This window comes from Cherax quadricarinatus, chromosome 60, assembly GCF_038502225.1.
Source record: "Cherax quadricarinatus isolate ZL_2023a chromosome 60, ASM3850222v1, whole genome shotgun sequence".
Taxonomy (NCBI): domain Eukaryota; kingdom Metazoa; phylum Arthropoda; class Malacostraca; order Decapoda; family Parastacidae; genus Cherax; species Cherax quadricarinatus.
Window position 1 is genome coordinate 18,950,231 of NC_091351.1, and position 12,479 is coordinate 18,962,709.

At 39.1% G+C, this 12,479-nt stretch overlaps 1 protein-coding gene across 5 annotated transcripts in view; it reads right to left on the reverse strand.

Annotated features, from left to right (window-relative positions):
- The window catches only part of LOC128702205 (mitochondrial glutamate carrier 1), a 205,336-nt gene that overhangs the window by 93,571 nt on the left and 99,286 nt on the right, over nucleotides 1-12,479 (reverse strand). For all 5 annotated transcript variants that reach the window (XM_070098002.1, XM_070098006.1, XM_070098003.1 and 2 more), the window contains one exon: nucleotides 3,745-3,894. In XM_070098002.1, coding sequence (XP_069954103.1) covers nucleotides 3,745-3,894 — 150 coding nt within the window. The remainder of the gene's footprint in view (nucleotides 1-3,744; nucleotides 3,895-12,479) is intronic.

The following is a 12,479-nucleotide window of genomic DNA, read 5'->3' on the forward strand; positions in this document are numbered from 1 at the left end:
TCCCCTATAATTTCTGCACTCTCTTTCACCCCCTTTGCCTTTATACAAAGGAACTGTGCATGTTCTCTGCCAATCCCTAGGTACCTTACCCTCTTCCATACATTTATTAAATAATAGCACCAACCACTCCAAAACTATATCCTGTCCTGCTTTTTAACATTTCTATCTTTATCCCATCAATCCCAGCTGCCTTACCCCCTTTCATTCTACCCACTACCTCACGAACTTCCCCCACACTCACAACTGGCTCTTCCTCACTCCTACAAGATGTTATTCCTCCTTGCCCTATACACGAAATCACAGCTTCCCTATCTTCATCAACATTTAACAATTCCTCAAAATATTCCCTCCATATTCCCAATACCTCTAACTCTTCATTTAATAACTCTCCTCTCCTATTGTTAACTGTCAAATCCATTTGTTCTCTAGGCTTCCTCAACTTATTAATCTCACTCCAAAACTTTTTCTTATATTCAACAAAATTTGTTGATAACATCTCACCCACTCTCTCATTTGCTCTCTTTTTACACTGCTTCACCACTCTCTTAACCTCTCTTTTTCTCTCCATATACTCTTCCCTCCTTGAATAGAATTATCAAAGCTTATTGCTTGGGTAGGATTGAAAATTGGGTTGGACAAATATTCTGTTAGTGGGATGGTTTGTGAAGGACCTGCCTGGTATGGGCTAACAGGCCTGCTGCAGTGTTCCTGCTTTCCTATGTACACCATCTAGGGTGTGCAAGACAGGTATACAATACCGACAAGATGAAAGTTAAGACACTTGTGCAACATCTGGTTATCTTTATTGTAGATGTTTTGCCATCCAGTGGCTTTATCAATACAGATTCTAGGACATAATTAGAAAACAGAAGAACTATATACAAAAGATGAGGTAATCAGTCCCTCAGCCTTGGAGGTGGTGTTTACAGCAGTGTGGTTGTAGAGATTCTCTACAACCACACTGCTGTAAACACCACCTCCAAGGCTGAGGGACTGATTACATCATCTTTTGTATACAGTTCTTCTGTTTTCTAATTATGTCCTAGAATCTGTATTGATAAAGCCACTGGATGGTGAAACATCTACAATAAAGATAAGCAGATGTTGCACAAGTGTCTTAACTTTCACCACCTAGGGTACTCACCCACAAACATCAGCCAGGGCATTTCCCCACACACCAGCCAGGGTACTTCCCCACACACCAGACAGGGTACTTCCCCACACACACGATTTGATTTGAGTGGGACTTGCACATGAGTGAATAGAATTATCTAAGCTTATTGCTTGGGAAGCATTGAAAATTGGGTTGGGCAAATATGATTCTGTTAGTGGGATGGTTTGTGAAGGACCTGCCTAGTATGGGCCAACAGGCCTGCTGCAGTGTTCCTGCTTTATGTTCTTATGTACATCTGCTGAGGAAACTGCTTCAGAGGAGAAAGAGAGAGGGAAGAAGGTGCCTTCTTCGAAGATTAAGGACATTTGTGCAAAGTGGAGTGAGGTGCAAACATTTGTGGAGGAACATCACATTAATCCTCTCTCCTCCTCCCATCTTCCATACACTAACAAAAGCCTTCAATAAAGGTAAGTGTGAATATTAAAATGGTATACAGTACCAACAGGTTGGTAGGTAAGACACATGGGAAACAATATAATGGACATTACTTTACATAGGAAACAGTTTGGCAACTTTATTCTGAAATGTTTCACCTACATAGTAGGATTCTTCAGTCGAGAACAAAAGAAGGCAGGAGCAGTAGAGATGTGAAGACGATGTAATGAGTCCATCACCCTTGAAGTTGAAGATTTGAGGTTGTCAGTCCCTCAGCCTGGAGAAGAGTTCTGTTCCATAGTCTGAAACATTCTGAAGGAACAAGCGACAGTGTGGAGACTTATATACTGTCGGAAGGAGACGTGCAGGGTGGTAGTAGAGAGAATATAGTCACTGCAAGGTCACGTCCCTCTCAAATCCAACAATTCTCACTTGAAAAGGCTGTCCAAGGTGTTTTCTCTTCTGTACCAAGATGCCCTTGTGTTGCAGTGCCTGACAGAGTGAATATTAAAATGGTATACAATAGCAACAGCTTGGTAGGTAAGACACATGGGCAACAGTTAGGCAACTTTATTCCAAAACTTTTCGGGAAAATCACATGATGCTCTAACCCACGGGACCACACAATCCTACAAAAATCAAGCACCCAGCAGAGCTAAGTGTTTTATCTTGATCCGAGGGCATACAGTAGTGTGGGTGCCTCTGAGCTAATTTCATTCTACTCCCTGTTTGGTGTACTAACCTCACAAGCAGTATATATATATTATTGTAACCATGAACAAGTGGTATTAATCAATAACAACACTGCAACTAGCCGAGGATTTGAACTCATGTAGTTTTTGCCCGCCTCATGGTGAGCAAAAATCACACATGATGCTCTAACCCACAGGACCATGAAATCCTACAAAAATAGTAGATGCCCATTATAGCTTCTCTGTAATAGCACTAAAGAACCCCCTAATGGCAAAACGTTTTCCATAATAAATTTCTTGATCAGTGCATACATGTTATTTACCAATAGATCCATATCACAGTGTGGCTGACTCCTTCTGCCCAACTGTCTCTACCTGTTAGCAAAATAGAAGAAACAGTTCCCAACAGTTAATTTCTCTACCCAGCTCTTGACTAATCACCTGCCTTGATTATTTCAAGTAGCCACCCACTCTCAACACTGCCTGTGCAAGATGGCCATTTTCACCAGCTCCCTAAAATGTGGCAACCCAATTCTGGCCCATAGACCTGGCCATAAATAGGGTCACTAGGCAGTATCTTGTGTCTTGCTTCCTTACTCTTACACAACTATAACTATACCCATGCTTATAGCTACATCAGTCATAAATAAAATAAAATATTTATTTACCCCTGGCTGTCTTTAAGAAGGCACTGGACAGGCACCTAAAGTCAGTAACCTGACCAACCGGGCTGTGGGTCTTATAACATCAGTTTGCATGCAGCCAGCAGTAACAGCCTGGTTGATCAGACCCTGATCCACCATGAGGCCTGGTCTCAGACCGAGCCATGGGAGTGTTGACCCCCGAAACCCTCTCCAGGTAAACTCCAGGTAAACCATGAAAACTCTGGTTGACAGATATGTTGTACAATGGTGATGACCTAATTGGAAAATCCCCCCCCCCTGGAGTTATGCAATACACTCGAGACAAATTAACACTAACTTAAAACTAATACATAATATTACACACAATCTTCTTGAATTCTTTTCTGTATTATTAAGACAACAGAAAATACTGACCTCTTTTGTTGTCACTGGAGCACATGGACAACAATAATGAATTAACAAGATCTGTCTGTTTTACACTTTAATTCCATTCATAACAGCATACACTTTGGTAAATAAAATTATTATATTAGTGTTGCAGTTTTGTAACTGTAGTGTAAGCACGCCTCTGGCAAGACAGTGATGGAGTGAATGATGATGAAAGTCTTTCTTTTTCAGGCCACCCTGCCTTGGTGGGCCACCCTGCCTTGGTGGGGAATGGCCAATGTGTTAATAAAATAAAAAATTATGTATTATACAACCTATTATTATATAAAAATAAACAATACAAGTAAAATTATAGCTCTTCAGCATGACAAATTAATGAGTACAAAAGACTTAATTAAGGCCACACAATTCCTCAGTTTTTTAAGCTAAATGTAATTATCAGTATTGTATTAAAAAAAGAGAGAGTACTTGCCCATCTTTTGTAGTCAAGTGGTGACGGAAGAAATCATTGGCAGTGAGCTTAATAGCCTTTTCTGGTGTTATTAGCAGAATGTTGACGCCCGAACCTCGGTACATGCCAAAGTAACCTTCCACATGGTAAGTTTTCTTGAAGCAATCAAGCCTGTGATACATACACCTATATCAAACATGTGCAGTACAGGTCCATGTCAATAAATAACAATGACTGTTATATTTCAAATGAGTTACTCATCACCACTGAAATATTTGTAGTTATGAACCAGTGTTTATCTCATATTACTTTTTTAACCCTTAAACTGTTCAAACATAGATCTACGTTATTACCGCTAGTGCACCGAACGTAGATCAGTGTTTCATTTTTCCTGCCTCCAAATTTGGCACGATTGGCCTGAGATGCCTGGTCAGTACAGAATGGGTCTTAATCCTCGGTTGGCACAGTATTAAAAGAATCTGGGACCACTTAGGACCTTGTAGGAGCACCAATTCAACTGAGTGCCAGCGAGAGCAAATAGCATGGCAAATGCCAGGGATTCACTGATGTCATGTATTAACACTCTTCTTTTAAGAGGAAAGTGATGCTGACTCAGAGTTTAGTGGCTTAGAGATGGATGTGGCCGCAAGTGGTCGAGGGAATATCAAAAACAATGATAATAACCCATGCGCAACATTTGTGCAACATCGTTTCATTTTTTATATCACTGGTAGTGTCATCCTGCCAGAATGTCCTATAACCTATGCCCTAAGTAAAGAGAAATGATTCTGGAACATGTAATACATGTTCAGAAGGCTGGCTGGCTGTTTGGCTGACTGACGTTGGCTGTCTCTCTGTCCGTATCTGTCTCTATCTCTGTCTATACGCTGTCTATCTCTGTCTCTGCTATACTGTACTGTACTGTGCCTGTAGATATAAGGCATAACAAGCATGACTGGCAAGTAATACACATTTTCACTTGATCAGGAATCAGATGTGACAACTCTGCATCATGTGTAATACCTATTGGTTCTTGAGCTGCTCTCTGAGACAGAGACAAGCATCCAGAAAGACACAGACACACAGGCAGACAGAAAGACAGACACACATAGGCAGACAGAAAGACAGACACATACAGGCAGACAGAAAGGCAAAGACACACAGGCAGACAGAAAGACAGATAAGCAGGGCTAGACTGACAGACAGACAGACATGCAGGGTTAGACTGACAGACAGACAGACATGTTTATGTGTAACAGTAAAAACAAATAAAGCCAGGGTTCCCTGGAGCAGTGCATGATCATCAAGTGTCACTCCACTGCTGCACTGTCAGCAATGGAGTGACACTCATCTTACACCACACTTCAAGGAGTTTCATATATACTCTAGCATGTCTAAAACATTCCTGGGACCTATAAATACTCTGTATATATTTCTAGACAATAGTAAATGACCAAGGCAGGTGAAAATGTTCATCTGTCGGATTGTTTGTGATTATTTGAGTACTATTTCAGTACCTAATGTGTGTCAGAACAAAGATTGGGCTTTGAAATCACAAGAACTATTATAAATTGTAATTATCAAAACATAAAAATTATATAAATTAAAATAAAAGTGAGAAAAAAAGGTACATCGGCAACACTTCTTCAAGCGGCAAGACTCCATGGTGACATCAGGTGAGCATCCAGTGTCAACTTCGCAGTCTTATATCTCGATAAGTACTGATCCTAAATTTTTTTTTGGTCTTATTACACACGGGAAATTGCCCTCTTTAATTTAAAAAAAAAAATCAAAATATTCGGAGCACTGGCAGTGAAAACGTAGATCTACGTTTGGACAGTTTAAGGTTAAGGGCTCGTCAAAGCTCAAGTTTTTATTATTATATTTTGGAGTAAATTTACTTTATTTCTACAACAAGATAAGTCTAGGAACAGTATAGACAGATTTACAGCGTGTTAGAGGAAAATAATAATTTTAACAAACAAATGATGCAAGTAAAAGTGAGCCTGGCTACAGCAATGGAGCTGCCACTATAATTTGAAATCAGTTGGAGCAAAGTGTATTACATAAAAAAAAAAATCAGTTTGTACACTTTTGGCTTTTCAGGATGACAATGAAGCCAACCAAGTACAGGTCTGTCATCACTAATCTGGCACTCAGTAATCCAGTTCCATCAGTAATCCAGCACTAATTTTGGCTAGCATAATTTCAAATTTCCGGGGTTGCCACACCAACCTGCCGCTACTGTTTGGTGGCGTTACTTGCTGCATAAGTCATTGCAGTTTCTTATTTTTTTATTGCTATAACCTGCTCACTTTTAGCCCTAACTATGGTTCCAACAAATAAAAGAAATGCTTCTTGTTGTGTAAAGCACATACACTGTACATTGTCCATAAAAGATAAGGTAGCTGTGAAGCCACTGTTGGTCACCATGACTCACCTCACTCACATAAGCTGTGACCGCTAAATTTGGCACTATATATGAAAGAATAGGTCTGTGTGGTAAGTGTACACTACATAAAAAAAATTCCTGCAGCATGCAGAGCATGAGAAAAAACTGCGACTGTGTTTTTGGTGTAAAACAGCGAATTCACAGTGTATTTTCGTATGGTTTTTATGGTTCTATTCTCGTTTCTTTGGTCTCATTGGATAGAATAGAAGATACATTACAGAAATAGATATGATTTTTATTGGTTTCATGACAGAAAGTACCTTGAAATTAAGCTCAAATTAGCAGAAAGGTTCAATTTTTGCTGATGTTCAAGAGCAAACAAATGACATCACCATCCAATACGTATCCAACTGGCCAGTATAATGAGCAGTCACAAATGGGCTGACATTATTTATACAATTATTACAATAATGCAGTAATCTGCATAACAGTAAATCTATTTTTTGTGTGAAAAAAATTCAAAATGGAAAGCAAGCATAATATAAGAGGGGCTGGAGACATGACTAATGAATAGAGAGAATGTTATTTTAGTGCTAGGAATGTTTGCTTTGTTTATTTTGTACCCTATTTTAAATTGGCATTTCTTGAAATTTGTGTGAAATAGGCCAAATTATCAATTTCTGACCACTTTATTGGGTAGCTGAAATAGGTAAATGGGCAGTTTCTTGTACTCAATCAATATAATAGAAGGAATACTAGTGAAATAGCCATGCGTTTGGTAGACTGAAAAAATGGAATGAGTCAAAAATAGGGCGTAAAGAGGGTGAAATTGCCAATGCATAAATGTTCCTGTTAGGTTTAAGTGTATTCTAACCAAACCACTCTGTAATCTGGCAAAATCACTAATCCAGCACCCTACAGATCCTGATGATGCTGGATCAGTGATGGTCAACCTGTACCACATTGTGGAAAATATTATGTAGAGGAGGTTGACACAACAGTGTTCTAGTGATGTGGTAACAGCAGGAGAAGTGCTAAAAACTGAACCTAGAAAGACCATCAAGATGTATAACAGACTGGCACCAGGGCACCACAGCTACCCCATTACACTTCTAAAAAATGGGCCTCTAACCCTTTGACTGTCTTGGTCGTATATATATGTATATATATGTCTTACGAGCCACCGTTTTTGACGTATATATACTCAAATTCTAGCGGCTTCAAATCAAGCAGGAAAAAGCTGGTAGGCCCACATGTGAGACAATGGGTCTGTGTGGTCAGTGTGCACCATATAAAAAAAAATCCTGCAGCACGCAGTTCATCATGGGGGAAAAAAAACTCCGACCGTTTTTTTTTAATTAAAATGTTGACTTTGTGGTCTATTTTCGTATAGTATTTATGGTTGTATTCTCGTTTTCTTGGTCTCAATTGATAAAATGGAAAACATATTATAGAAATAGAGGTGATTTTGATTGGTTTTACTATGAAAAGAAGAAATGGATATCAAGTAGGGGAACTGTTTGATTTTTGCCGATGTTCAAAAGTAAACAAATGATGTCATTTTCCAATAACTGTCCAAGTAGCCATTCTAATATGCAGTCATGAATGGGTTGACATTATTTATACAATTATTACAAATATTGCAGTAGTTTGTGTAACAGTAAATCTTCTATTTGTTGTTTGAATAAAAATTCAAAATAGAAAGCAAGAGTAATATTAGAGGGGCCTGGAGACATGACTGATGAACAAAGAAAATGTTATTTTAGAGCCAGAAATGTCTGCATTGTTCATTCTGGACCCTACTTTGAAATTGTCATATTTTTTAATTTTTGTGAAATTGGCCAAATTGCAAATTTCTGACCATGTTATTGGGTAGTTGAAATTGGTAAATGGGCAGTTTCTTGTACTCAATCAATAGAAAAAATGGAGTTCTAAAGAAATAGCTATGAGTTTGGTCGACTGGAACAATGAAATTAGCCAAAAATAGGGCTCAAAGTGGGCGAAATCGCCGATTCGTAAATATTGCCGAGGTCGCTAACTTCGCGAGAGCGTAATTCCGTCAGTTTTTCATCAAATTTCATTCTTTCGGTTTCATTACAATTGGGAAAAGATTCTCTATCATTTCATAATAATTTGGGGGGGGGGGGGAATTTTGCAACACCAGGAGACACCTCACATATATACTGTACACCAGGAGACACCTCACATATATACACACCCCTCTGGGTTTTCGTCTATTTTCTTTCTAGTTCTTATTCTTGTTTATTTCCTCTTATCTCCATGGGGAATTGGAACAGAATTCTTCCTCTGTAAGCCATGCGTGTTGTAAGAGGCGACTAAAATGAGACTAAAATATATTACTAAATGTAAAAGGAGAAACATACGTTTTTCCTTTTGGGCCACCCCGCCTCGGTGGGATACGGCCGGTGTGTTGAAAGAAAGAAAGAGTAATATTAATTAACCCTTTCACTGTCGGTGTTGTATTAGTACGGCTTACAAGCCAGTGCTGGTGCCGTATTAATATGCCAAAATTCTAGCAGCTTCTAATCTAGTGGGAGAAAGCTGGTAGATCTACATGTGAGAGAATGGGTCTGCGTGGTCAGTGTGCACAGTATAAAAAAAATCCTGCAGCATGCAGTGCATGAGAAAAAAAACTCAGACCCTGTTTTTGGTTTAAAATGCCGACTTTGAGGTGTATTTTTGTATGGTATTCATGGTTGTATTCTAGTTTACTTGGTCTCATTTGATAGAATGGAAGACATATTATGGAAATAGAGATGATTTTGATTGGTTTCACAATGAAAAGTACCTTGAAATTGAGCTCAAAGTAGTGGAAATGTTCGATTTTTGCCGATGTTCAAGAGTAAACAAATGATGTCACCATCCAATATGTGTCCAGCTAGCCAGTCTAATGCGCAGTCACGAAAGGCTCAACATCATTTATACAATTATTACAATAATGCCGTAGTCTGCATAACATTAAATTTTCTATTAAGTGTGTGAATAAGAATTCAAACTGGAAAGCAAGAGTAACATAAGAGGGTCCTGGAAACATAACTAATGAACAGAGAAAATGTTATTTTAGTGCCAGGAATGTCTGCATTGTTTATTCTGGGCCCTATTATGAAATTGGCATCTTTTGAATTTTGTGTGAAATCGGCCAAATTGCCAATTTCTGACCACTTTACTCTGTAGTTAAAATTGGTAAATGGGTGGTTTCTTGTACTCAACTGATAGAACAAATGGAGTTCTAGTGAAATAGCTATGAGTTTGGTCGGCTGGAACAATGGAATTGGCTGAAAATAGGGAACACAGTGGGCGAATTCGCCAATGTGTATACAGTGGAACCCCGGTTTTCGTCTGGTCTGGTTATCGTACAATTCAGTTTTCGACCACTTTTCGGCGAAATTTTACCCGTTTTCATACATCCGCTCAGAAATCGTCCATACCAGAAGTGTCCATCTGCCCACGGGACGCAGCCGCTCATACGTTCGTGACTCAGTCTGCCTTTGTTACTCATTCAGTGAGCATTACTCCACACATTCATCCAAAACATTTCGTAATAATCCATTGTTTTTTGTGCTTGCGACTGTTAAATAAGCCACCATGGACCAGCAGGTCATTTTGAACTTCAAAAAACTCTACACCAAAGCAATGTTTCAAAGGTGCTTTGAACTGACCTCAGACACTGAACTGACCCTAAGAGAGTTCTGGAGGAATCACTTCAATATCCACAATTGTATAAGCCTTATAGATAAGGCTTGGCAGGGAGTGACTTCCAGGATGAAAATTGTGGCCAGAATGTGTCCTCTAGAAAGATTTTGAAGGGTTTGAGGCTGACTCTGACAACTCTATACCTGTTGTGGACTCTATTGTGTCTTTGGGGAAGTCCATGGGGGTTGGAGGTGAGTGGCCAGGATGTGGAAGAGTTGGTCGATGACCACAGGAAAGAGCTAACCACTGAAGAGCTGCAAGACCTTCATCTGGAACAGCAACAGACCTTAGCTTAGGAAATTGCTTCAGATGAGGAGGAGGAGGAAGAGAAAGGGGAGAATGTGCCTTCTTCAATGATTAAGGACATTTGTACAAAGTGGAGTGAGGTGCAAAGTTTGTGGAGAAATATCCCCCTAACAAAGCTGTTGCAAGCTGTTTCTGCAACATGTTCAATGACAATGCCGTGTCCTATTTTAGGCAAATCGTAAAGAGACACCAGAAACAGGCCTCTCTGGACAGATTTTTTGTGCGACAGGGGTCCAGTGACTCTTAAGCTGGTTCTAGTGCCAGTAAAAGACAAAGAAAGGAAGTAACCCCAGATAGGGCTTTGATACCTGAAGTCCTGAAAGAGGGGGATTTCCCTTCCAAACAATAATCTCTCCTCCCTCTTCCCTCCTCGCCGTCTTCCATACGCCAACGAGAGTCTTCAATAAAGGTAAAAGTGATGTTAAATGTTCATTTAACCATTTCCATAGTCATTTATATTTACTTCTCATTGCTTTCTGCAAGTAACACTATAGTTATTCTTTATAAAATGTATTTTTTGTTAATATTTTTGAGTGTTTGGAATGGATTAATTGGATTTACATTATTTCTTATGGGAAATATTACTTCAGTTTTTGCACAAATAAGTTTTCGACCGACCTTCTGGAATGGATTAAAGGCGAAAACTGGATTTCCACTGTATATCATCGAGACCACTAACTTCACGAGAATATGATTCCGTAAGTTTTCCATGAAATTTCATACTTTTGGTGTCATTACCATCGAAAAAAGATTCTCTTATCATTTTGCAAGAAAAAAATATATATATTTTTTTTAAATTCTACAACACTGAGAGCAAGTTTGTGAGCAGGGGTCTTGACAGTGAAAGGGTTAATAATAATAATAATAATAATAATAATAATAATAATAATAATAATAAATTACTATTAATATTAATTAGTGTGTGTAAATGTATGTAGGAAAGAGGGAGATTATTTCCCAGTAAAAGTAGGCCTTAGACAAGGATGTGTGATGTCACCGTGGTTGTTTAATATAGTATTTATAGATGAGGTTGTAAGAGAAGTAAATGCGAGGATCTTGGCAAGAGGTGTGAAGTTAAAAGATAAAGAATCACACATAAAGTGGGAGTTGTCACAGTTGCTCTTTACTGATGACACTGCTCTTGGGAGATTCTGAACAGAAGTTGCAGAGGTTGGTGGATGAATTTGGTAGGGCATGCAAAAGAAGAAAATTAAAAGTGAATACAGGAAAGAGTAAGGTTATGAGGGTAACAAAAAGATTAGGTGATGAAAGATTGGATATCAGATTGGAGGGAGAGAGTATAGAGGAGGTGAATGTATTCAGATATTTGGGAGTGGATGTGTCAGAGGACGGGTCTATGAAAGATGAGGTGAATCATAGAATTGATGAGGGGAAAAGGGTGAGTAGTAGGTTGGTAGACAGCAACCACCCAGGGAAGTACTACCGTCTTGCCAGATGACTGTGAAACAGAAACCTGTAACTGTTTTGCATGATGGTAGGATTGCTGGTTTCTTTTTCTGTCTCATAAACACGCTAGATAACAGGGATATCTTGCTACTCCTACTTACACTTTGGTCACACTTCACAGACACGCACATGCATATATATATATACATACATCTAGGTTTTTCTCCTTTTTCTAAATAGCTCTTGTTCTTCTTTATTTCTTCTATTGTCCATGGGGAAGTGGAAAAGAATCTTTCCTCCGTAAGCCATGCGTGTCGTATGAGGCGACTAAAATGCCGGGAGCAATGGGCTAGTAACCCCTTCTCCTGTAGACATTTACTAAAAAAGAGAAGAAGAAAACCTTTATAAAACTGGGATGCTTAAATGTGCGTGGATGTAGTGAGGATGACAAGAAACAGATGATTGCTGATGTTATGAATGAAAAGAAGTTGGATGTCCTGGCCCTAAGCGAAACAAAGCTGAAGGGGGTAGGGGAGTTTCAGTGGGGGGAAATAAATGGGATTAAATCTGGAGTATCTGAGAGAGTTAGAGCAAAGGAAGGGGTAGCAGTAATGTTAAATGATCAGTTATGGAAGGAGAAAAGAGAATATGAATGTGTAAATTCAAGAATTATGTGGATTAAAGTAAAGGTTGGATGCGAAAAGTGGGTCATAATAAGCGTGTATGCACCTGGAGAAGAGAGGAATGTAGAGGAGAGAGAGAGATTTTGGGAGATGTTAAGTGAATGTATAGGAGCCTTTGAACCAAGTGAGAGAGTAATTGTGGTAGGGGACCTGAATGCTAAAGTAGGAGAAACTTTTAGAGAGGGTGTGGTAGGTAAGTTTGGGGTGCCAGGTGTAAATGATAATGGGAGCCCTTTGATTGAACTTTGTACAGA